This window comes from Nothobranchius furzeri, chromosome 12, assembly GCF_043380555.1.
Source record: "Nothobranchius furzeri strain GRZ-AD chromosome 12, NfurGRZ-RIMD1, whole genome shotgun sequence".
In the NCBI taxonomy this organism is placed as follows: Eukaryota; Metazoa; Chordata; class Actinopteri; order Cyprinodontiformes; family Nothobranchiidae; genus Nothobranchius; species Nothobranchius furzeri.
The window spans coordinates 28,856,384-28,883,564 of record NC_091752.1 but is presented as its reverse complement, the minus strand read 5'-3'; the positions used below and the strand labels follow the sequence as shown (position 1 = coordinate 28,883,564).

The window sequence follows — 27,181 nt, the reverse complement described above, 5'->3', positions numbered from 1 at the left end:
CCTATAGTTGGAACACACCCTCAGGTCACCCTTCTTAAAAAAGGGGACCACCACCCCGGTCTGCCACTCCACAGGAACTGCCCCTGATGAATCATGAATGTTGCAGAGACGTGTCAACCACGACAGCCCTACAACATCCATAGCCTTGAGATACCCAGGACGAATCTCATCTGACCTGGTGCTCCGCCGCTGTGTAGTTGTTTGACTACCTCAGCAAATTCTGCCCCCAAGATTGGACAGTCCATCCCAGGTCTCCCGGCTCTGGTTCCTCCTCGGAATGCGCGTAGGTGGGATTGAGGAGCTCCTCAAAGTATTCCTTCCACCGTCCGACTATAGCCCCAGCTGACGTCAGCAGCTCCCCATCTCCACTGTAAGCAGTGTGAGCGAGTTGCTGCCTCCCTCTCCTGAGGCGCCGGACAGTTTGCCAGAACCTCTTTGGAGCCGATCGATAGTTTTTCTCCATGGCCTCACCAAACTCCTCCCACGCCCAAGATTTTGCCTCGGCAACTGCCACTGCGGCACCCCGCTTGGCTATCCGGTACCAGTCTGCTGCCTCCGGAGACCCATAGACCAGCCATGCCCTGTAGGCCTCCTTCTTCAGCCTGACGGCTCCCCGAACCTCTGGTGTCCACCAGTGGGTACGGGGGTTGCCACCACGACTGGCACTGGCCACCTTGCGACCACAGCTAGCAACAGCCGCCTCAACAATCGCAGAGTGGAACAAGGCCCACTCGGAGTCAATGTCCCCCACTGCTCTCGGTATGCGGTCAATGCTCTGCCGGAGGTGGGAGTTGAAGACCGTCTTGACAGGTTCTTCTGCCAGGCGTTCCCAGTAGACCCTCACTATGTGTTTGGGTCTGCCAGGTCTACGCGGTATCTTCCCCTGCCATCTGTTCCAACTCACCACCAGGTGGTGATCAGTTGACAGCTCAGCTCCTCTCTTCACTCAGGTGTCCAAAACATACGGCCGCATGTCAGATAATACGACTACAAAGTCTATCGTCGACCTGCGACCTAGGCTGCGCTGGTACCAAGTGTACCGATGGGCATCCTTATGTTCGAACATGGTGTTCGTTATGGCCAAACTGCGGCTTGCACAGAAGTCCAATAACGAAACACCACTCGAGTTCAGCCAGGCGGGCCGTTCCTCCCAATCACACCCCTCCAGGTCAAGCTGTCATTGCCCACGTGAGCATTGAAGTCCCCCAGCAGGACAATGGAGTCCCCTGATGGAGCACTATCTAGCACTCGTCCCAGGGACTCCAAAAAGGGTGGGTACTCTGAACTGATATTTGGCCCATAAGCACAAACAACAGTCAGGACCCGTTCCCTGACCCGAAGGAGCAGGGAAGCTACCCTCTTGTCCCCCGGGGTAAACACCAACACACAGGCAGAGAGTCTTGGGGCTAACAAAAAGCCAACCCCAGCCCTCTGCCTCTCACCCGGAGCAACTCCAGCAAAGGAGAGTGTCCAGCCCCTCTCAAGGGCTTGGGTTCCAGAGCCAATGCTATGTGTCAAGGTGAATCCGACTATATCTAGCCAGTACCGCTCAATCTCTGCAACAAACTCCTGCTCCTTCCCCGTCAGCGAGGTGACGTTCCATGTCCCAAAAGCCTTTTTGCTTGTCCGGGGATCGGACCGCCAAGGCTCCCGCCTCAGTCTGCCACCCGATCCACACTGCACCAGACCCTTCATGTTCCTCCTGTGGGTGTTGGGTCCACAGTTGGATGAGCCCATGTATCCGGTTCGGGCTGGGCCCGGTCGGGCCCCATGGGCGAAAGCCCAGCCACCAGGCGCTCGCTCACGGGCCCCAACCCCAGGCCTGGCTCCAGGGTGGGACTCCGGTAACCTCCGGGCCGGGTACTCCGACTCCTTGAAAGTTCATCCATGAAAGATCCTCTGAACCGTTCTTTTTCTCACCCTTCACTTAAGACCAATTTGTCATGGGAGACCCTACAGGGGCACAAAGTGCCCCAGACAACATAGCTCCTAGGATCATTAGGGCACTCAAACTCCTCCACCACGGTAAGGTGACGGTTCAAGGAGAAGACAGACCCAGGAAATCCAAAAATGGGCAAAGAGGTGGCGCTGAGAGTGAGACTGTGAAAAGTGGAGTTAGCCTTTACGCCCAGCTGCGGGCTAACTGAAGCTAACGGAGGTTTGCAGGTGCTTAGCAAGAAAAATGTGATTCAGTGATTCTAATGCATCAATTTACTGAGCCGGGTGTTTCTGTGGTCTTTCTCAGAGAGTGTTGCAGACTGCTTTGCCTCTGTGAGTTTAGCGGGGTGTGCGTACGCAGACTGTTTCGCCTCCGTAAGCTTACTGTGAGAAAGGGGGGGTTGAATCTTCAGAGTGAGATATTGGAGGTGTGGCATGAGAGTGTGAAAAGGCATGTGTCTAACGCTCAGTGCATGAGAGTTGGCGGCCCTGCAAGATGATAACAAAATGTGGTCTCCCTCTTTTCTTCAGTAACGACTTTGCAGATCTCTGACCTCTGTTAGCTTCTGTTGCTGGCCTTTAATGCAATCAGTACCACAGCTAGCCATATTTGTCCAATAAGTTAATGATTAGCATTCAAACACAAAAACACAGGGGACACAACTAATGGTGAAGTTCAGGGAATCAAAATGGCCAAACACTTTTAACACTTTTAAATTTTAAAGCTGAGGCCTTCTCCGGAGCTAGCTGCTATGCTATCTGTCAATGAAATCTAATTATTCATCATTTGATGCATTTAATTACACCTAAATGGGAGAGTTAAAAAAATCACTCCCCTCAGAGTTGTCATGACTTGACCAATTTAACCTAAAATGTTTTTTGAACAAGGCTGTAAACATGTTTATTCCTGATGTGAAGTCGGCATTTTAAACATGGGAGTCGATTAGGATTTGCTCTGTTTTGGAGCCAGCCCCTAGGGTGAGGGGGCAATTTCTGTCAATTCCTTGTTGGCACCAGGTCCGGCAGAAGTTCACATTTTTCTTGTGTGTAGTTTTGAAATAAAACAGCCCTGTTTCAACACCAAAAGCAACTTTGAGGCATGAGGATTTTTATTTGTATTTCATATAATATAGGTAAAAATAAATCATTTTTCTTTCTACACAAACGTATTATTTGGTAAAGGGGAATAGGTGGAAGAGCTTATAAAAATATCTTCAAAGTCTGAATGCTGTTTTACAGCAATATCTCTTTTAATATTATTTTCGTTAAAATTTTTTAAATGGCACGAACTCATATTGTGGTTTTTCATAATACATAAATGAGGATGTTTCCAAAAGGTTCCCGTGCAGAAATATAAAATCATCTTTTTATTTCTACATCATGAATGTTTAAACCTCCGTTCGAGCCAAACATTTCAACAATGTTAATCATCAAAAAACATGAATGCAGCTCCTTTGTGACTCCTGCTGAGAACACTTTTCAGACCTGTTTAGTTTAACAATGACGGTGGAGTTTGAAAATAAATGTTTCATCACGCCAGAGAACCTAACTCTTTGCAATAAAACATATGGACATAGAAGATGGATTTCTATTAACTTTGAGCTGAATTAAATGCTTATTAAAAGCCTTAAATGCAACAGCCCATAGTTTAGTATAAGCTTTATCAATAACAAGTTAAACTTTTAGCTTAAAATTCCCAGTTTAAGTCAGTTCAGCCTTGTCTGTAAAGAAACCACACAATTAAAACTAAAATCAAGCTTTCAAAGTGCCAAAGTCATACAATAAATAACAAATCAATAAACAAAAACAACTCATTATTACTGCTTTTATGCACTGCTTGTTAATTGATTTGCTTATTTAGTTTTAACCATAAATGTGTTTATTCTCCTCGTGACATTTTAATAAAATAGTTGCAAAAGGTGTATTTTCTTCTTTTTTTATCTCTACCGCTTGTAAATAATCCAGTAAGAGCCTCTTTATTAGAAGCCTGGTAATCATCAGCACTCGGTGAACTTCTGCTTGTCGTTACATCCTGTCTGTTTGGCACGTTGAATCAGTCTAACAGTTTGGTAGCAGGGCCCTCGGACTCAGCCGCTTTTGCAGCTGCTATCCCCCGTGCGCTGAATGCGAGCAATGATCATCTCCTTTGAAACCTTCTTGCAGTCTTTGGCCAAACCAAGAAAGCACATGAGGTCTATGAAGGCGGTGGTGAGATTGATCCTGCAGCCAAACTCACTTGTGGAGTAGTCGAAGGGAAAGGTGTGATGGTAGTTGTGGAAGCCTTCTCCTGAGAAGAAGGAAGAACTCATCAGTAACACTTTTTAAAGAGAACGGTGTGAACTGACATTGATCTGAAAGGACAGCAGTCGATGGCAGCTGACTTATAATTTATATAATATAAATTTACATTTTTATTTTTGGATTAGAAATCCAAATTAGTTTGCTAAATGATGTCCCATTCAGACAATCAGACTCGTTTATTTGCACAGGAAGAGCTAAACTGAGAGCTTAGTGTTGTGGTGCAACTCAAACGCCGACTGCCAGGTGGCAACAGTTTGTTCTGCCTTTTTTCTGATGAAACAACAAGAATTTAGGATAACACCGGATGTCTTAGAAGTGCCTGGCTAGAGTTTTCAAATGAAATTCACTCTTCAAATAACAAAAGATAGTTGTTTTTTTTTTACTTTAAGCTAGAGCTTAATATTTACATCAGTTGTAATTCCACTTTGAACCAGTAGGGTAGAGGAACAGAAAGCTGCTGTGTTACTTTTAAAATTGCATTTCTAGAAAGGTGAATCTAGCTTCTTCAGCAAGCTTGATGTATGTAGATTGACAATATTTAACATTTTTGTAGTTAGATGTTTACTAATATGACTATAGTGGACCTATTTTAGATGTAGAAATTTTTATACCCCCCACCCAAAAAAAAAAAAAAAAATTGTTGCATTTCTTTAAACACAGAAAACTGTTAACATGACAGTTTTGGCCCTCATCTTTAAAGGTTTGGACACCCCTGGTTTACAGTATAATGTCAACTTATTTCACCTTTCAGTGCATTTGTAAGGTCAGTTATGGGAAAATCCAAAAACATTAAAAGCAATGCAAAGTTAAGTTATATTTTTAACAATCAGCAGTGGGTGCGTTGTTTGTCTGTAAAATTGTCAATTTGTTTAGAGCTCTATAAAACCCTTGTGATAATGATTACTAAATACTTCATATTAATGAGTAACTAAGCCATGTTTGAACACATGTAAAGTGCATGCACTTCACCATAAAACTATTAATAATGCTACTGGATAGACTGAGAGACTGGGTAGGCCTATCAGGATGTGCTCTGGAGTGGTTCTCTTTCTGAGCGTTCCTTCACTGTGGCCATCTCCATGTTTAGGTCCTCCACCACCTCCATCACTCATGGTGTCCCACAAGGTTCTGTGCTGGGGCATCTGCTCTTCCTCCTCTATCTTCTTCCTCTTCAGCACATTCTGAGCTAATGTAAAGGAATCTCCTACCATCTTTATGCAGATGACATCCAACTGTACATTTCTTTTAAGCCCCATGAGATGTCTAAGTTGTGGCTGTTACACACCTGCTGACTCTATCAAAACCTGGATGGCTGGAAACTTTCTACAGCTGAATGAAGATAAGACTGAGATTTGAAATAACTGATTTCCCTCTTTTGTATTCTCTCTCTCTCTCTCTCTCTCTCTCTCTCTCTCTCTCTCTCTCTCTCTCTCTCTCTCTTTCAATTTTTAATCACAATTGTCTATTTTTGCTCATTTCAAACGTATTTGTAATCATATTCTAAAATCTTTTTTACATTTAAAATTGTAGAAGCCTCATAATTTTGATCTGGAGAGGTGGTATAGAAACGATTTTCTTTCTTTCTTTCTTTCTTTCTTTCTTTCTTTTTAAAGTTTACCAGTTAAGTATCAACAGCCAATAATGACTCCTTACCGATGGCACAGAGAGCTACCCATTGGTTTTGCCTCGGGTTGATGGTTTTGTCATAGGGCCTGTTGCCCCACATGTGTGCAGCACTGTTGACCAGCCAGGTGGCGTTAAGCACCATGGTGTACCTCAGGAGTCCAGGGACAAAGTAGCCCACAAGCAGGGACTCGCCCCAGAAATACCAGGGCACCAACGTGGGCACAAGGAAGCAAATGATTACCACAGAGAGCTTGTAGTGCCTGAAACAAAAGATCAAGACACATCTTCGTCAGATCTCCTCTCACGTGATTTCATTTAAGAAAAGCAAAACAGCTTTATTTATAGAACACATTTTAAACACAGAGGTAATTCAATGTGCCCTAAAATTATCAGGGCATGATATGAAAACAACATAAAAACACAAATTAAAATACACACAAATGGAATTAGAGTTTAGCGCTAAAGGAGAAGACAAAGTCACAGTGCAGATTACAGTAGAGATGATGCATGATAACAACATAAACAATTAATTTAAAGGCTGATGAGTACATTAGGGTTTTTAGTTTTGTTTTAAACAACTCTAGGTTTGGGGTAGATCTGAGGTCATCGGGAAGCTGATTCCATATGTGAGCAGCATAGTAACTAAGTGCATCTCCACCATGTTTTGTTCTGACCCGTGGTTCTACCAGCTGATTGTTTCCAAGGGGTCTCAGGGTCCTATTGAGTGTATATACAGGAATGAGATCGGACATGTATTTTGGTCCCATGCCATAAAGTGATTTATAAACTAGTAGGAGCACTTTGAAATCTATTCTGTAGTTTACACGTAACCAGTGTAGGGATCTAAGAACAGGAGGGATGTGTTCCGCTCTCTTAGTTCTTGTTAACCATCTCAGGCTCAAAATAAGTTTTGATAAAAGGACGAACAACTAAGTCCTTCAGGGGTACTTCTGAGTTAAAAAATGCTCATGAAATACGTATGTGGAGTAACCAGATAGGTAGGTTTTAACTTGCAAATCTGCAACGCCTGCCTCCATAGGGTTAAGACTCTAGCAGCAGCATTCTGAACAAGCTGTAGTTGCTTCACAGCTTTTTTGGAAAGACCAGTTAGGAGACCATTGCAATAGTCCAGCCAACTAGAAATAAAAGCATGAATAATTTTCTCTAGGTCTGGTCTGGACATGAGACCTCTGACTCTTGATATTTGATGAAGGTGATAAAATGCTGATTTAGTTATAGCCTTAATATGTCCAGATTCAGGTCAGAGTCAATGCTGTAGGGTTAAATATTGTTGCTTTTAAGCTTAATATATTACCTTTACTTATGACCAATAAGATAAACCTGCTTGTTCTTTGGATGTTTAATCAGAAGATTCAAGGATTCTTTGCTTTTTCAGGGATCAACACACACTTCGTCTCAATTCAGACAGAGTCAGGTTTATAAAAAGCAAGAAATTAATTTTCTAAACAAATTAAAACAAGACAAGTTAACTTAGATTACTGTGATGGATGAATCTAAGTGGATGGGACGTGATGTGTGGTGATTGAATATGTGTGTTTATCAGAACCTTGTATCTAGAAGAACTGAGTTCTGGGTGTGAAAAAGAATTTGGTTTGCATTAAACTATGTAGTTGATTCTTATCAAAACCGCATTAGACGCAATTCATGCTGTGTCTACCTCACCCTTTTTGGAGACCCTCTTCAGGGATCCAGAGGTCAGGAAGATCGGATGACCTCTGGGCACCAAGGTTCAGTAGATTAACCGCAGCACCGACTCGCTAGTCCAGAGATGTTTCCATGCACAACAGGTTGGAACTAGTTTGACTCTAGAAGGACTCTTAGGGAGTCGGAACAGTATCAGCTTTGGTCTGCAGGAACCGTTTGCTGTGTCAGCTTCAGCGTGTAGCAGGGTTTTGACAGCTTGTCAAAAGATGCTCTGGGTTAAAGAGGTTTTTGCTCCGGATGGCCGGTCCGTAGCTTTCTCTAGAACTGAATCACTCAGGAAGTGACCTTAGTTTTATTAAAGGTTTTACCAAACAAACCTCAGAACACTCCTCCTTCAGATAAAAGAGCTCTGATTTGTGGACAAGAAATGCATATGTGTCCTGACGTTTAACTTAACCTTGTGTCAGGAAGATATGCACGGGTGTGTGAGTGTAGATCATGATTACCTTGTCATCTCAAACATTACTGATCATCGTATATAAATCTTTCAATGTAATAATAATATTCATTTCAACTTCTGTAATTAAAGCACAGATTAATCAACCTTATTAATTTAAGCACAGATTAATCAAAACATTATTATTAATCAACCATTATTGTTCATTCGACCATATGATTATTTACTAATATAATGGTTCAGTCCTTTATTCTGTGCAGGACAGCCTAGATAAGCAGACAGGCTTGAGAAGGGAACATGATGTTGACAATCTGAGTGTAAATACGCAGTGTCAAATCTTTTCCTGCAGCTTGGAAGATTAAGAGACGCACAGAGGCATATTCATGTCTGTAGATGATCGGTGGCATGTAGGTCAATCTGTACGTGAAAACTGACCATTCCTGGACATTACAATGATAACACCAAGATTTCTAATCTGGGTTTTTGTCTTTACTCCCCTGGAGTCTAGCTGAGAAATAACATCCATTCTCCCCTTCTTGTTGCCAAAGACAATAACCTCAGTCTTATCTTTGTTTAACTGAAGGAAGTTTATCTGCATCCAGTCGTTTACTTGTTCTAGGCACTGGCAGATTGAGTCCAGTGGACGACAGTCTCTAGGTGATAAGGCTAGGTAGATCTGGGTGTCATCAGCATAGCTATGATAGGCTATGTTGTTATTAAGTATGACCTGACCCAGGGGGAGCACATATAGATTAAAGAGTAGCGGTCCTAAATTTGCGCCTTGGGGGACCACCACGTCACGGTAATCCACTTTGATTGGTAGTCCCTAATAAAGACAACATAGCCCCTGTCTTTGAGATAGGATTGGAACCAGCCAAGCACTTTGCCTGATAGCCCCACCCAGTTTGTGAGTCTGTCCAGAAGGATGTTATGGTCCACGGTATTGAAAGCGGCACTGAGGTCAAGCATCATCAGGGCAGATGCTTTACCTGAATCAGTGTTGAGATGAATGTCATTTAATACCTTCATCAGTGCAGTCTCAGTACTGTAGTGCTGTCTAAAGCCTGACTGAAGACCGTCCATAATGTATTTTGAGTCTAAATAATTGTTTATTTGGATCATTACCGACTTTTCAATTATTTTTCCAATCAGAGGGAGATTAGAGATCGGTCGGTAGTTGTTCAACACTGAGGGATCTAATTTCCTCTTCTTTAGAAGGGGTTTCACAGCAGCAGTTTTCAGTGATTTGGGAAAAAATTTGTGACATTAAAGAGCAGTTAACATATTCCAGTACCTCAGCTTTTAGGCAACTAAAAACATTTTTAAAGAAGTTTGTAGGCAGGCTGTCCAGACAGCAGGTAGAGGAATTTAGAGTCTTTACTGTGTCATTCGGTGTTTTAGTACTAATCAGGGTGAAAGTTGGCACTCTGGCCTGGTTGTTTCTGTGTGGCTGTGTCAATGGTCGGTTTGTGTTTGTTGATTTAGAGGAATGAATGGCTAATCTAATGTTTGTGATTTTTTTCATTGAAGAAGGATGCAAACTCATCACATTTGGTCTGAGATATGAAGTCCGGGGCTAACTGTGCTGGGGGATTAGTTAGCCTCTCGACAGTAGCAAACAGAACAAGAGAATTGTTCATATTTTCATTGATGACTTTTGAGAAAAATGCTTGCCTCGCCTTTTTTATCTCCGCGCTTTAAGTACGCAGCTGCACTTTGAAGGTCTGATAGTGATCTGGTAGTTTACTTTTCCTGAATTGGCGCTCTGTTTTTCTACATTGTCCTTTTTGATTAGTAACAGATCTAGAGAACCTCCAAGGAGTTTTCTGTTTGCCTGAAATGAGTTTGACCTTTTCAGGTGCAATGGCATCAAGGACTTCATGGGTGTTTCCTCAATGCCAAGGAACCTTGCCTTGATGTCTTGGCCCCACCCCGGTTGCCTAGGTGATACGTCATCGGGAGCCACCAAGACGTGTTTCAATGTTCATGTTCTACTGAGGCATGTGTTCTCCGTTTGTTAGCCATTTAGCTAGCTGAGCAAGGATACATGGGAGGTGTCTTGTAGCCTAGCCTTGGTCAAAAATTACCCAGAATACACTACGGTATTTTCAAAAGGACGGCAGATCAGAAGTCAGCAGCTACTTCGGGGGCAATTTTCAAGTTTAAAAGGAAGTCAACTAATTTAAAATGTTTTTTTAGATCCAAAGAAGTTATCTATTGTTGGTGAGTTGCTTATTAGTTGCAGCTTCGGTGGCTAGCGGGTAGTAACTCACTTATATTTTTAATTTAATAAACATATAAACAATTTAAAAAGTAAAAGGCTCATTATATATTTATATTGAAACTAATACCTATAAAATATAACGTTATCTCCTGTGTCTCATGACGTTACGTGACCGCTGTGGAAGCCACGGTCACGTGATGCAAGTCCGTTCCATTTAACCGTTTTCTTTGACCAAGGTAGGACAGTGTCCTCGTAAGCAAGGCGCCTGGCCTCTCAAGACATCACCTCGCAAGGCCAGGCGCCTTGACATTGAGAAATGCCCCAAGTGTTTTGGAGTTGAAGCTGGCTAAGAGTGAATCAACACAGCTGGATGTTGGATGTGTTGATAAGTTCATCTGTTCGGTAAAAGCTGAAGCAGTGTGATCACTTATGTACCTTTTTTTGCGAACAACTGTAGTTTGAAATGTAGCAGGTGAGATTGATCATATCTCTGAGAAAACACAGAAATGATCAGATAGGCCCACATCTTTAACAACAATGTTTGACACATCAACGTCTCTAGTGTGAGAGGGGTGAGCTTAGGTGGATAGGGAAGTGGAAATCTGACTCATCTCACAGATGGATAGGGACTCACGGTGGCCCCGGCGAGCAGAGGGGGGAGGGGGAAGGGAGTAGAGCGGTTTGTGGTTTAAAGGTCTACTTTACTCATAACTTTAATACATTTGCAGGTGTCTCTAGAAGGAATTCCTTCTGTCATTCTCTAGGGGAACAAAAGCTCTGCTGCGCCTGTATACAAACATAGAAGTCAGCTGGAGTAGAAAGTAGCTTCGGACAACAGGATTTAGAGCAGGGCTATTCAATTCCGGACCTCGAGGGCCAGTATCATGCACGTTTTAGTGGTTTCTCTGCTCTAACACACTTGATTCAGTGGTTGAATCACCTGTCCAGCAGCTCATCAGGCCATGCAGAAGCCTGCTAATCACCTACTGATTGAAATCAGGTGTGTTAAAGCAGAGTTAAAACTAAAACGTGCTGGACACCGGCCCTCGAGGCCCGCAATTGAACAGCCCTGATTTAGTCTTATTTACACATATTTGGACATCTCACTAGAGCCCTGCACGGGCCTAAAATCTGAGCCCGTGTCTGGCCCGGCCCGAGGGGGTGGAGCCCCAGCCCGACCCGGTCCGAAAAGGTTTTCAGGATTCTCTGGCCCGACCCGAGCCCGACTTTTTTTTAACCTTTCATAATGTTTTAGCGTGATAGAATGCTCAGCATTCTAATTATCTGCGAGAAGTGTTCTGCAGTAAAAAAAAAAAAAGAAAAGAAAAAAAACAGCATCAATGCAACTTTTTTTTCTAACAGAGCGTATTTTTCGAGCGACAGAGGAAATGTACGAACACTATATTAATTGGATGCGTTTGTAAATTTAATCTGCTCTGAAAATGCGCTCTCGTGCAATTAGAAAAAAAGCAGCATTCTAATTTTCTAACTGCAGAGCGCGTTTTCAGAACGGCAGATTAAATAAACGCCCCCCAATTAGCGTTTGTAAATTTAATCTGCCGCTCTGAAAATGTGCTCTCCAGTTAGAAAAAAAAACCCAGCAATGAATGCTGTATTTTTTTTAACTGCAGAGCGAATTTATTCACAGAAAAATAGAATGCTGCCGTTTTCATGAGAATAAACGAATGGTTTCTGACATCAAAGTGGACATAAAATGGCATATTAGAATAGGGGCACATGTTTCAATCAGCAGTTTGAGAATTTGTTTATATAGGCGCATTTATAAACCACACAGACCTTAACTGAGTTAATGGTGCCGGTGCGTGAGAAGCAGGCAGGTGCTGCTGCGTTCGAGTGTTTGTTTTATTTTTTTCATGAATTCGATCAAAAATAAAAGCGCCCGGCCCGGCCCATGTCCGAGGTAATTACACAGTCGTTGGCCCGAAGCCCTAGGCCCTCGGGCCGGGCAGACCCGAGGGCCTACGGCTTCAGTGCAGGGCTCTACATCTCACCTCTGACTGAAAAACAGCAACTAACAAACCACACAAATGTAACAAGACGCTGTCTGTTTTGTGGCCACTAGGTGCCCTCAGCGTCCCTACCTACTCTCCTGGCTCTAGCTGAGCCAGGTGGAATTGCTTTCAATCAGTGAGGCTCCCTGTTAAAAGGGTGCATCTGATGATATAGAGGGGGGGGGAAGTTCAGAAGAGAACAAGCAGCAGTGTTTGATCTCCTCTTTCCCTCCTCGTACTGACGTTGTCTCGCTTTGCTTACCTGAGTGGTATCGATAATCATTTCCTAGTTTCTAGAGCTCGTTTTGTGTTTCTTCAGCATCCTCATTAAAGAGATCTAGCTCACCCTTCTGGTGGAGTTTTTTGTGTTAATCCTGCTCATTCTTTACCCGGTTTTAATCCCCGGCGCTTTGTGTTTAATATTATTATTGTTGTTCAATCCCCAGTTTTGGATGTCTCTTGTTTTGTATCATTTTGTCCTTTCACCTGCATAAAGCAGTGACTTTTAGTTAAATAAACTCCTTTAAGAGAGTGAATCTTGGTTTGTTCCTGTTCACAACCACATTTCTTTACGCTCCCTAACCACATCATCTCTTAGACGAGCTGGGGGCCGTAAAAGTGCCAGAGGTCCCGGGTTCATATCCCGGACGAGCCCCCACTCTTTTACGCATTTTTGTCTTTTAAGCAATTCCACCTGGCTCAGCTAGAGCCAGGAGAGTAGGTAGGGATGCTGAGGGCACCTAGTGGCCACAAAACAGACGGTGTCTGTTACAACAAACTTGGAGGAGTTCTGTTGTGTGGAGGAGTTGCTAATGCTAACTGCTAGTATTTCACCCTCTGTTCTCCATCAGAAAATGTTCACTTGCTATGGCTCGGACTAAATCCTGAGCCTTTTAAGTCTGGCAGAAAATAACTTTTACTGTCAGTTTTGTTATGAACATTTTATTCAATAAAGAGATTTGAAATCATGGAAGAGTAAAAAGAAGAGCAGATTTTATCCAGGCTTGATGATGTCTGGACATTTCCTCACCTCCTCTGGAACATCACCACTTCATCAGCCTTCAGATCTCCCAGCTCCAGTTTCTGTCCCTTCTCTATGACCTCAGGGTGTTTTCGGACCATCAACCACCCGACGTGAGAGAAGAAGAAGCCCCGTTTGGCGTTGTGAGGGTCTGCGTTTGTTTCCGAGTACTTGTGATGGACACGGTGGTCCCTCGACCACTCATAAATGTCATTCTGCACATGCGGGGGGGGGGGGGGGGGGGGGGATTACGTGATTAAAGTTCTTTGTTGACTGTCAGCTTAAGGTCAGAAATCATGTGGCTGCCAAAAATGCCACGGAGGTTAAATGTTTCAATCATGTTCATAAAGCTGCAGCATTGAATATTTCTGTTTTTGTCTGTTTTACCTGAAATGCCATGGAGTTTCCAAAAGCAAGGAAGACTCTCAGAGGGAAAGAAGCCTTGTAGGATCTGTGGCTCCATAATCTGTGGGCACCGGCCGTCACACCAAGAGCACTAAACACGTAGCACGCAACAGCTGGGAAAAACGAGGGATGCAAAGGAAAGTCTCATCAGTTTAATGTTGGGAACATTGCAAGCTGTGATTATTCACAAGCACAAAACGGGTCGATCTTTTTTAAAGAGTTATGTCTGTGGTCAAAGACCCAACCCGGTCCTGTGAGATTAGTTTCAAACCCACAAGAGAAGAGTTAATGGGACACCAGAACACCCTGAAGCTGTTTGGTTTCACAAAACGTGATCTTTGTGAAGGACGACGGTACGAATGCATTTGGAGATGAAGTCTAGACCCGGCAGCCATGAGGCTTCTGATTGGCACTGAGTATTCTGCTGTGGTGCCATGCAGCCCACAGTGGGATGTTTATAGGAGCGGCCATTGTGCTTTGTCTCCTTCTTTTAAATAATATGCAGCCAAACTCTGCAAAGAGAGGGAAAATGATGGCGTGCCAGAGTGGAGACAAGAGCAGAGATTGTGTAGGAATTTGTGTCACGTCTCAACTACAGACAACAAAATCAAATCATTCTGCAAACACTTTGAATCCTGAACTATAACGTTAAATAAACTCAGTTTACAATCAGGCAGAAGGTGCAGCTTTATTTTAAAATGTCAATTAAGCAGAACTTTTATCTTTTATTTTTTCTTATTAACTTTGGGAGACTTTGGAAAAAAATGACACAAAATATAGAATAATGGTACATTTTATACACACACACACACACACACACACACACACACACACAGGTCCTTCTAAAAAAATTTGCATATTGTGATAAACTTCATTATTGTCTTTAATGTACTGATAAACATTGGACTTTCATCCATATTAGATTCATTACACACAACCAGGCGCGCATATTGGGTGGGGGACGGGGGGGATCTGTCCCCCCCAGATTCAGATCGTCCCCAATCCGTCCCCCCCAACTGAGGCCAGAAAGAAAACAAAACCGGAGGTTAAGCGCTTTAAGCTCCTTTTTCCAATTACATTGAATGCAGCATGACGTAAACAAACACCGACTCCAGAGGCGCCAAAGTGGTTGCTGCTAGGATGCAGGATGAAGCGAAAAAGGCAAGCAACGATTACTGCGTATTTAAAAATGACCAACAGTGTAAGTAGGCGGGACCGATCTGTCCGTTTATGCAGGTTGGTTCTAGTTTCTGTACATTGTTGTCAGTGTTGGGACTTACTCGTTATGAGCACCAAAGTCTCATTGCTGACTTTAACAAGTCTCATCTACAAATATGATCCCTCTTGAAGTTACTACTTTACACCAGAAGATAGTGGAGATGTGGAACCTTCAGGCTGAGCAAAGTTAGGGAGTTTTTAGTTTGAAAAACGCCTCCCGCCGTGAGGCTCCCAGTTGGGGAGAGGAGGAGATGTGTGCAGCATGAAGAGCGCAAATATCAGATAAAACGTATAATTGCCGGCAGGTCTGGTCTTTGTTGACTGATCACTTTGTCTGGTAATGACTGACTCTGATTATGAAGCAGAATATTGACTCTGATGAAGAAATTCACTCATCCAGCCGGGAAGATTGACGCTGCTGCAGCATCAGACAGCTGGTGCTGCACGAGAGGTGTGTGGAGTTTACAAGCTCCAAACGTTGGCTTTGATGTTTGTTTAACCTTCTCTGGGACGTGATGGATGTAGAAATGATGGCAAAACACCGCTGACATGACAGACGTAGCGACAATGTAAAAAAAAGCCGTAAAAAAGAGGCAGAGGCAGATGCAGATGCGTTAGGTATGGAAGTCAAAGTGTGCCACATAATCATAAAAAAGGTCAAATATAAAATTTAAAAAGAGATTTATATATTTATATATAAATAAAAGCTTTCCAAATATAATGAAAATTTCTAAATACGTAAAAATATGAAGGAACATCTGTTGGTCAGGCTGAAAAGTTTGGGAACCACTGCTCTAAGTGATAAGTGAATTTTGTTTTTTAATATATTTTATGTGCAGTTTTTTAGGGTTTTTATGTTTTCTGTAAAGATTGGTATGCTGAAAATCATTTAATGTTTTGCATAAAGCATGAGGTTTTGATTAGTAATTGATTGGAAGAATAACAAATGACTGAATTAAATAGTGGAGCACCTCTGTCAGTGCGCCCCAGGCTTATCACCATCAGTGTTTGAATGTGTGTGAATGGATGAATGATACACTGTAATGTAAAGCGCTTTGGAGTCCTTACTCTGAGAGGCGCTATGCAAGTGCGGGTCATTTATCATTTATAGTGTTGATCAGGCAGAGCTTTGTTGCCAGCGTTCCACTGCATAATGGCTTCAAACACATATATAAAAGTGTTCGTTTTTTCGTAAACCATTGGATGAAGTTACACAAACTGACTGAGCTCTAGTTAAGGGGCTTGCAATAGTTTGTGTATGTGTACATGCGTGCGTGTGTGTGTGTGTGTGTGTGTTTGGGGGAGGGTACATTGGAACTTTGTCCCCCCCCCCCAGTTTGAAAATCCTATCTGTGCCCCTGCACACAACTGAAGTAGTTCAAGCCTTTTATTGCTTCTAATATGGATGATTTTGACATACAGCTCATGAAAACCCAAAACCCCTATCTAAAAAAAATTAGCATATCATGAAAAGGATCTCTAAACGACCTATTACCCTAATCACCTGAATCAACTAATTAACTCTAAACACCTGCAAAAGATTCCTGAGGCTTTTAAAAACTCCCAGCCTGGTTCATTACTCAAAACCGCAATCATGGGAGAGACTGCCGACCTGACTGCTGTCCAGAAGGCCATCATTGACACCCTCAAGCAAGAGGGTAAGACACAGAAAGAAATTTCTGAACGAATAGGCTGTTCCCAGAGTGCTGTATCAAGGCAGCTCAGTGGGAAGTCTGCAGGGAAGGAAAAAGTGTGGCAGAAAACGCTGCACAAAGAGAAGAGGTGACCAGCCCTGAGGAAGATTGTGGAGAAGGACCGATTCTAGACCTTGGGAAGCAGTGGACTGAGTCTGGAGTAGAAACATCCAGAGCCACCGTGTACAGACGTGTGCAGGAAATGTGCTACAGGTGCCGCATTCCCCAGGTCAAGCCACTTTTGAACCAGAAACAGCGGCAGAAGCGCCTGACCTGGGCTACAGAGAAGCAGCACTGGACTGTTGCTCAGTGGTCCAAAGTACTTTTTTCAGATGAAAGAAAATTTTGCATGTCATTCAGAAATCAAGGTGCCAGAGTCTGGAGGAAGACTGGGCAGAGGGAAATGCCAAAATGCCTGAAGTCCAGTGTCAAGTACCCACAGTCAGTGATGGTCTGGGGTGCCATGTCAGCTGCTGGTGTTGGTCCACTGTGGTTTATCAAGGGCAGGGTCAATGCTATCAGGAGATTTTGGAGCACTTCATGCTTCCATCTGCTGAAAAGCTTTATGGAGATGAAGATTTCTTTTTTCAGCATGACCTGGCACCTGCTCACAGTGCCAAAACCACTGGTAAATGGTTTACTGACCATGGTATTACTGTGCTCAACTGGCCTGCCAACTCTCCTGACCTGAACCCCATAGAGAATCTGTGGGATATTGTGAAGAGAAAGTTGAGAGACGCAAGACCCAACACTCTGGATGAGCTTAAGGCGAAGCATCCTGGGCCTCCATAACACCTCAGCAGTGCCACAGGCTGATGGCCTCCATGCCACGCCACATTGAAGCAGTCATTTCTGCAAAAGGATTCCCGACCAAGTATTGAGTGCATAACTGAACATAATTATTTGAAGGTTGATTTTTGTGTATTAAAAACACTTGTCTTTTATTGGTCGGATGAAATATGCTAATTTTTTGAGATAGGAATTTTGGGTTTTTATGAGCTGAATGCCAAAATCATCAATATTAGAAACAATAACAGGCTTGAACTACTTCAGCTGTGTGCAATGAATTTAATATGTATGAAAGTCTGATGTTTATCAGTACATTACAGACAATAATGAATGTTATCACAATATGCTATTTTTTAGAAGGACCTGTATATATATATATATATATATATATATATATATATATATATATATATATATATATATATATATATATACGTACAAAAATGTGACTTTTTTCAAATGCAAAGGTTGTGGTGAAATTTACATTTCATAATATTATGAAACTGTCTAAAAAATTTGGGAAAAAATTAAAGCATCTGAGCAAGGAAAATTTTTCCCCTTCAATAATTAAAAAAAGATTTCTAGGAAAATGCTTTCCAAGCTAAATAAATGTGCTCAGAGCTAATTAAGCACATAAAAAGTGTCATGGCAGAGACAAAAGAACATCCAGCTTGTTGATATTCGTAAAATTGTATGAAGAAATGCAGAAAATCCCTGGAGATGAGATAATAAGAGTGAAAACCATGCTGCATTAGAGTTGAATCAGACATGAATTGTGCAGCAGAATCCACAAAATCTTATTTTTCTGTCCTTAAAATCACATCACCAGAGAAAACTGAAACATTCTGATTTCTATAAAAAAGAACAAAATGTATTTTTTCATGCTCAGAATAAATGTTAGGGCTTTAGCGAGTCTAAATGGGTTTCATGAATTGGAGCAGCTTCTTCTCACCAACAATTCAGTCTCATTTTTTACATCATTCTTACATTCCTGCTCAGTATGCATTCACTCTGGTTGCATTTTCCTGACAGTCTGACACATTTGGTATGAAATAACAAAAATATTAAATAAAAGCACGAGACAAAACTAATTAGGCCATGGTGACTCATTCTGTTTCCCCTAAGCTCCAGCTCGAGCTGCAGCATCAGCACTTTCTGTCCTCTGATGTCTTTGATCCGAAGAGGAAACGATTAATCTTTGAAGCTAATACTGAAATATAGATATTTGAAACACTTACTCCATGCAAGAGTTGAGCGCGAGGCGGACGGAAGGAGGATGAGTCCAAAAAGCGCACCAGCGTGCAGGAGAGTCATCAGAGCGATGTTTCTCCACACCAGGACTCTCGGTTGTTTCCCTTCCTTCTCTCTGTAGGTGTCGTCAAAGACATCATCCACGCTGGATGTGTCACGGTCTCCGTGGAGGGTTTTGGCTTCGGTCATCTTTCTAAAAAAGACGGAAAGCTGTGAGGACACACCGGTGGGAAACGTAAATGCGCAACGCGTTCTGCGGAGGATGAAGCTCGCGCACTCTGCGGCAGCTGGCACATCTGGTCATGCACCTCTGCTGCTGCATTTATTCAACTATTATTACTTATATAAATAAATGTTAAACTCTCTTCAGATGATCTTTACCCTTTAGGTAACATTTCCTGGAGGGAACATATTTATTTGCAGTTTCTGTCATACTCACTGTTTTAGAGTTTCTGCACTAGAGAATTAAAGATGCAACGCTGGTGTCTTGATCCCGAGTCACTGGTGAGCTCTTGTTGCAGCTTTAAAGCAACTCCTCGGTGTGGAACCACTCCTAACTGGCTGTTATCTCAAACTTATGTTTGTTCTCCCACGTAACCTTCATTGCCAAATATTCTCATAACCTAGATGTCAGTATGACTCAAAAAGTTAATAAACATTGCAAAAATAACTGTCTGTCCTCTTTAATCACCTGTGACGTGATCCAAACAGCTCTCTTTAGTGAAAATCATACAAGGTTTCTGCCTAAACAGTGCTTTTTGTAAATAAAAAAATGTGCATTTTCTGTTAGTGAAGAGTAGAAATGTGGAAAAACGCCATGAGCTAATTATGGCTTCAATAACTCTTACACAGATCGTACTTAAAGTCTTAAGTTCCTTTTGTAGAAAATAATAACGTCATGTGAACGACAATTACCCCTTTAGAACAGATTTTGCCACTCCAACCCAAACGCCTGGTGTCATGACCGCTAGTGAACTGGAATGAATGAGATGATCTGACATGTGAAACATTTTATTGTCGTTTAAAGGTTTCATCTGTCACGTGGTAAACAGCACCACCTGCGGGTGAAGAGCAAGCACTACAGAGACAGCTGGCAGAATCAAACACACCAATTCTGTCACACGTTTACATTTAAATGGAGGTATGTTAATAGTTATGGCGGGAAAATGGTATTTAGAAAATTTAAAGGGTTTCAGAAAACAAAAAAATATTTTTACACGATCCATAATGAGTTTGCAATAGGAATATCTTTTAAAAAAATGTTAAATTTGCATTTTGTGTTAATTAAATAACTTTAAAAAAATTCCAAGTGGCTAATTTAACAGCAGTGCACATCCTCATTATGCATCACTTAGGGCCACTTCATGACTCTTATTTCCCTTTAGCCATTAGTCCACTGAAGTAACTTCACTGTTTGCTACCTCTCAAAGAGTAGCACCACTTCACAGTGAGGGGTATGTGGGAACAAGTCCACGGGCACAGCAAGAGTGGGAGAAAAGGCGTCTCCTATGAGTTTCCTCTGAGGGTCCGGAGGACAACAAAGGTCCCTGAAGTTCCTCATTGCCTCTCCGTCTGGTTTACAGGAAACATAAACTAGCCTGTGGATGGAAGGTTGGTTTCGTAGTGCTCTGACCACTTTGGGGTGAAGGCCAGCCCGTGATGGGTTGACCACAGCTGTAAGACCTCCGCCTGCAGAACTCAGCTGAGACATAAGCCCAGGAAGCACCACCTCTGCTTTACCAGGGATGAACTCACAGTTAGGGATGTTATTAAGAGCTGCGTTGTGCGCAGCGTCCTTCACGGCCTGTTCTATCAGCTCGATGCCGATAACTCTGTCCACTCTGGGAGATGCGGTGATGCCGATGGCACCTGTGCCACAGCACACGTCTAGAAGAGTACCTCCAGACTCTTCTTGATCAGTGTGTGGGACGCACAGGTCTCTCACTGTTTCATACAGAACCCCAGCAGCTGACTGGTTCACCTGGAAAAACGCATCAGCTGAGATGCGAAATTTGAAGCCCAGCACCTGTTTATCAGAAAACAATAAAAGTCATAAAACTGGCGTTAAAAAAAGCAGATGCTAAATTATCATGAGCTTTATTTATCTTAAAGATGATAAAACTGTAGAGCTTCTACTTTTGATTTTGTACACATACACCCACCTAAAGGATTATTAGGAACACCTGTTCAACTTCTTCTTAATGCAATCATCTAGGGCTGCACAATATATCGAAAAATTATCGTCATCGCGATAACAGGACGTGCGATAGGCCCATCGCAAAACACGGCAAAAACAGCGATAAATGTTTGGTTCAAACATTTCCATTCGTGTCATACATCAACTTTTTGTAAACCAGCTCTGTTTTTTACGTGCAAGTATTATTTGACCAATCAAATGTAGCCCTTCTGATATGCGGCCAATCAGATGGTTCCGTTCACGTAATACGCCCGCCCCCTACATAGACCCTTTTGGAAAGCAACACCCGAACAGTTTGCGGCGCTGTTCCCTTGTTCGTCATGCTGGCTCAGAGCAACGAACGCACTTTGTGTTGATGTTTCTGGATTCAGCGCTGCTTTCAAACGTGAACATGACTCCGCTCGGTGTCGTTAATCATTTTTACCGGGCTGACTCCGACACGTGCCGGTGAATCAACCCACCTTCATGTTGCTAGCGTTAGCCCCAGGCTCCGGTTAGCTTCCAGCTAAAAGGCTACAGCACTCTCCTCCCAGTCCCACCCTGCTAAAGAGGGCCTGGAAAAGTTCCCCCACACATCAAAGTGATTTTTCATTTATGAACTTTTATAACCTTGTTAATCAGGATAGTTGATTTGCTGCTGCACATAAACTGTCAGAAGCTCTGCTAGCCGGTTATCTTAGAGGAGCTAGTTCAATTTGTTAGCTTGTTATCAGAATCATAGTTGCAGTTTCATCATCTGAGCTGCTTTTTAAGATCTAGGTAAACTTGTTCAATTTGGGGTTAAAAACAAACGTTTTCACATATTTTCCATGTATTTTTTTTTTTGCCAGTTCCTCTTCTGAAAGGTAGACAATTGTTTTTCTCTTTCCCTCAAAAAATCTTAATATTCTCCTAGTTTGGCCCAGCACAGTTCACTTCCCAATAGCAGCAACAGCCTTATATCATAACCACATAAGTGGAGAAAATGTTCTGTAGCAATGAGATAATTTGCTGTTGCATTTAAGTGATGTTAACTATTATTTAACATTTAAACTTATTTTCTGATTTTTTTTATTTACTCAGAAAACCCTGGTAAGGGATGTTTTTCTGTATTTGGAGTATCAGAAAAAGTTTTATGGTGGAGGTGGTGTTTTAAAGTCACTGAGAAACTGCATGCATGCAGTTTGTTGTTTTGCTGCTAATACAGTAGCAGGTGCAGCTGCATATTTTTGCAATAAAAATGTTATGTTGTAATGGAACTCATGCATTAGTTTTTGTTTGCTTTGAACCCAGAGCAGACGTCACACGCCAGACGACATCAACACTGCATACTTTAGTATTTGTTCATTTATCGTGAGTAATATCGATATCACAATATTAAGCACTGTTATCGAATATCGCAGGTTTTCCTAATATCGTGCAGCCCTACAATTATCTGATCAACCAATCACGTGGCAGTTGCTTCAAAGCATTTAGGGGTGTGGTCCTGGTCAAGACAATCTTCTGAACTCAAAACTGAAAGTCAGAATGGGAAAGAAAGCTGATTTAAGCTATTTTGAGCGTGGCATGGTTGTTGGTGCCAGACGGGCTGGTCTGAGTATTTCAGTTACTGGGATTTTCACCCACAGCCATTTCTAGGGTTTAAAAAGAATGGTGGGAAAAGGGAAAAACATCTAGTATGTGGCAGCCCTGTGGGCGAAAATGCCTTGTTGATGCTAGAGGTCAGAGGAGAATGGGCCGAATGATTCAAGCTGATAAAGAGCAACTTTGAAATAACCACTCGTTACAACCGAGGAATGCAGCAAAGCATTTGTGAAGCCACACCACGCACAACCTTGAGACGGATGGGCTACAGCAGCAGAAGACCCCACCGGGTACCACTCATCTCCACTACAAACAGGAAAAAGAGGTTACAATTTGCACGAGCTCACCAAAACCAACACATTCTCACACCCAAAGCATCAAAATATGACGCATGTGACCAAGACTCAATATATGATGATTCGGGATGCCCCAGCGCGTCAGGAGACGACGATCAGGGACACACTGATGACGCACCATCCCAGAGCGTCGGTATCCGACGCTGGTGGTGAGACAGACATTAGAACGACTTGTGAACTACTTAACCTTCCCCTCACCCCAGTCCTAACCTTAAGGTCAAAGTTACTGACCTTAAGGTTAGGATTGGGGTGAGGGGAAGGTTAAATAGTCGAATAATGTCCGTGTAACCGCGGGCGTCAAACACTGACGCCAGCGGAGCCCCGTGTCCCTGATCGCCGTCTCCTGACGCACTGGGGCATTCCAAATCGTCATATTTTGAGGCTTGGTCACACGCGTCATATTTTGACGCTTTGGGTGTGAGAATGTGTTTCCAAAACTGGACAGCTGAAGACTGGAAAAATGTTACCTGGTCTGATGAGTCTCGATTTCTGTTGAGACATGCAAATAGTAGTCAGAATTTGGCGTAAACAGAATGAGAACATGGGTCCATCATGCCTTGTTACCACTGTGCAGGCTGCTGGTGGTGGTGTAATGGTGTGGGGGATGTTTTCTTGGCACACTTTAGGCCCCTTGGGCATCGTTTAAATGCCACAGGCTACCCGAGCATTGTTTCTGACCATGTCCATCCTCTGATGGCTCCTTCCAGCAGGATAATGCACCATGTCATAAAGCTCCAATCATTTCAAGTTGGTTTCTTGAACATGACAATGAGTTCACTGTACTACACTGGCCCCCACAGTCACCAGATCAACCCGATAGAGCACCTTTAGGATGTGGTGGAACGGGAGCTTTGTGCCCTGGATGTGCATCCCACAAATCTCCATCAACTGCAAGATACTATCCTATCAGTATGGACCAACATTTCTAAAGAACGCTTTCAGCACCTTGTTGAATCAATGCCACGTAGAATTAAGGCAGTTCTGAAGGTGAAAGGGGGTCAAACACAGTATTAGTATGGTGTTCCTATTAATCCTTTAGGTGAGTAAGAAAAGTATATTAAAAAAACATTTTTCTTAAAGGAAACATCTGCTGCAAAACGAACCTTGTCCTTCATTTTCTGCTGTCATGTGGAGCTCTACTTCCTCCAAATGTGAAAAAAAAACACCAACTCATTTTCCATGAGCGTTTAACTCATTTGCTACCAGCCGTTTCCTGATCAGTAAAGTCCTTCGTTGCCAGCATTTCTCACCGTTTTTACAAGTCACAGAATGTTGCGCACTAGGATTATGTCGACACCAAAACAAAGCGGAGACTCACCTTACATCAGCAAGAATCTGTGCGTTTCGAGCGTTATCCGCTCTTTCATAATCCGTTGTTGAATTGTGATCGGCATTTGCTTTTCTGGTTTGCGCCTCACTTTTTTCACAGCAGCGGCCCAAAACGATCTCCTAACACTTGGATTTTCTGCTTCCTGATCATGTGACGTGTGACGTATGTGGATAAAGTTCGGTTTTAGAGCTGAGATGTTTGTTCTCACGGTGCGGGGGCTCGTTCTGATGCCCACACATTAAAAAAATGCCAATCATGACTTTAGTCGTCATTGGCAGTGAATGAGTTAATTTTAGGAATTCTGTACAGAAAACAAGCCATTTCAGAACGTTCCGGTTTGTGATGTCACAAATGAGGAAAGTAGAATACTATCACCTCTTACATGAAAGAGAGAGCTACTACTGGAGAAAGAGCAGCATCTCTACTTCAAGCCCCACCCTGATATCAGAGCTTCTAAGCTTATAGAAGTCTGAGCGGGGAAGGGTGGGTGTGGCCAGCTCCAGCTTATTTTCTTAAAATGACAGAGTTGAAACGGCTCATTCTGGAAGGTACTGAAACTGTTAAGAACAAAACTGCTGAAACTGCTTTATATGAGGCAGATTTAGTGCAAAGAATGTGATTTGCATCAACCATAGAACTACTATAACTTAAGGAAAAGTCATAATTTGTCCTGTTTAAATGAAATAAATGTTCAACCGACCTTTTATAGAGGAAAGGTAGATTTAAATAATAATAAAGCAGGTAATTAAGTTTTCAACCTAATAAATAACAGTGGCACTATTTAAAACACCACGGTTTTAATCTGTGACTCTTAAAATAAAAACAGACTTGACCGTCACTGGTGCTGGTGAATCACGTGACTGCCCCCCCACAAGAGTGCTGTTTTCAGTCATTACCTCCTCGTATATGTGTGGCTGACCATGCAGAAGCTGGTAGGGGGATTCTTCGTGAGTGCACCGAGTCATGGCGCTCTCCTGGAAGAATAGAGAGTCCAGCTGACACACTGATCCAGGACCCCGTGTGAAATAATCCACCAGCTCAGCCTTATGGACATCCACCTCCTCAGGGGTCAGCCTCTGTGGGTGAAAGTACACTATAGCCATGGTGTGACCCTGGGCGTTCGTCCTCACGGTGATCTCTCTCCAGTGACCCCCAGCGTCGAACAGCAGGCAGGGGTCAAGGGCAGAGCAGCGCATGAAGTCCTGGTAGCATCTGGCTACCAGAGTGTGCCTCTCTGGCATGTTGAGCAGGTGATCTCCACTGACGCAGACTATGTTCTCATCCCTCCACGTGCCAACGTAAAACCCAACCGTTTTAGGATTACCGTCCACGCCTTGGTTGACGGAAAATGTGGATTTGTTACGATAGCCTTCCGTGACCGGGGACGGGAGGATGGACAGGACAGGGAAGTGGAGTGTCCCTGAGATGTGAGACAGGATCACCTCCTGGTGTTTTTGTTTACGCTCCAGCTGCTCCTCATAGCCGAGCCTCCACAGAGGAGTGACCCTGTCAGCCAGCCTCTCCTCCCAGGACAGGTGGCCGTCCCAGGGAGAATTCTTCCGGTCTGTCCTCCACCGTTTCTTTAACGAGGCTTTGCCTCTGGCTGCTGGAACGGTGCTGCTGGTGCAAAACAACACGCAGGTTTTCCACACATGACGAAAACTGACCCGCAACATTTCGGTATTAAGTCATTCTTCCGGTCAAGAAGACGCTTCTAATCTGTTTCTTCTTCGTCGTTGCTGTTTTACTTCTTCTACGCTTCTGTTAAAAGTTGAAGTGCAGTACCGCCACCTACTGGACACGAGTTATGTGGAGCATGGTGTGGAGACATGTTCGTTCAAAAAAATCGTGTTCATTTTCAAACTAACTGGACCCTGTTACCCAGTAGCGGTTTTAGGCACGGGCAGACAGGGCAGTTGCCCGGGGCGGCATTTTTTCATGACACAAAAGGGGCGCACAGGCGCTGATTTAAAAGAAAAAAAGAAATCTGCGCCGCACCGAGGTTTTCTCTTATCGGTTATATGACAGTGTCTGGATTGGAAACAGCGAGTTGGCGCCCCCTGCAGCTGCAGGCGCTCCTGCTGACCGAGAACGTTCACGTGCTCCGTGTGTGTGTAAGAAGAGGAAGGGGAGGGGTGTGGCGGGGGAATTCACCTCTGCGTCTTTCCAAATGAAAAGCGCGGTTAGGGGCTGAATCAACTGTATTAACATGGCTAAAGTCAATCTTGATGTTCTTCCATTTAACGCACATTTCATTCATAATATCATAAACACAGGCCTATCGTTCTTTCAGGTGTTTCTGAATTGTGTGAAATGACCAAATAAAAAAAGGAAAAACAAAACGATCGAGGTCAAATTGTTTAGTCCTGACTAAAGGAAACTTATTGAGTCAAGAGCCAAACAGAAGAGATGAACATAAAAAGGCTAAAACCACCAGGTGCCCGATTCAGGAAGAAAAGAGGAGATGATGCATGTTTTCAATTTTTTGAACCAGGTAACTGGGATTTTAACGGTTAAATTCGGTCAACTAATTGCTAACAGAGCTAATAGGGCTGAAATATTGAAACGAATATTCAAATGGTTCGAAAAAATTCATTGAATCGTTTTTTACTGATTCAAACTAGGATTTGTTAAATGCTCGCTGCAGCCTGTGGCCTGCCTGAACAACAACACATGTTGATCATGTTCACATAATAATAAATAAAACAACTCTACAAGCAGAAGAAAACTCCCCAGTCACCACTAACTATCCTGTTTATTTATTGCAGATGCCTGCACTGATTATTTTTACATGATTTGTTCTGTAAAAATTGGCATTTTTGGTAGTCTACAGTTTTTTATGTTAGTTTAAATTACAATTTCAGAGGCCATTCTAAAATATTATAGATCATGATAAAGATCTATTGGAGATCTACCCCAACTTTTGGACTGCTCTGCCAGTCACTGTGGCTCAAGCTGAGAGGAGCTTTTCAAAACTTGATCAAGTCATACCTGAGGTCACCTATGTTTCAGGGGTGGCTCACTCACCTGGCTCTGATTAGTATCAATCACTCAGTAGGGGAGCAGATTTCATATGATGACATTATTGATGACGTTGCATCAAGGTTAGGTTTTAATTTTAGTTTGTGTTTTCT

The 27,181-nt window shown here is 42.9% G+C and overlaps 1 protein-coding gene across 5 annotated transcripts; it reads right to left on the bottom strand.

Moving 5' to 3' along the window:
* Window positions 1–3,862: 3,862 nt before the first annotated feature.
* On the bottom strand, window positions 3,863–25,818 carry LOC139062106 (acyl-CoA desaturase-like). Of its 5 annotated transcripts, none has more exons than XM_070542516.1 (6): window positions 24,944–25,794; window positions 18,589–18,790; window positions 13,632–13,762; window positions 13,254–13,459; window positions 5,893–6,125; window positions 3,863–4,225 (listed from the first exon to the last, which is right to left on the bottom strand). In XM_070542516.1, the coding sequence occupies exons 1-6, from the start codon at window positions 25,721–25,723 to the stop codon at window positions 4,026–4,028; spliced, it is 1,752 nt and encodes a 583-aa protein (XP_070398617.1). In that variant the 5' UTR covers window positions 25,724–25,794; the 3' UTR covers window positions 3,863–4,025. The 5 variants fall into 5 exon arrangements, with proteins under 5 accessions (XP_070398617.1, XP_070398619.1, XP_070398621.1 ...); XM_070542518.1 differs by having other exon boundaries at window positions 18,589–18,794; window positions 24,944–25,140; XM_070542520.1 differs by lacking the exon at window positions 24,944–25,794 and adding an exon at window positions 19,041–19,177 and having other exon boundaries at window positions 18,589–18,794.
* Window positions 25,819–27,181: the final 1,363 nt, after the last annotated feature.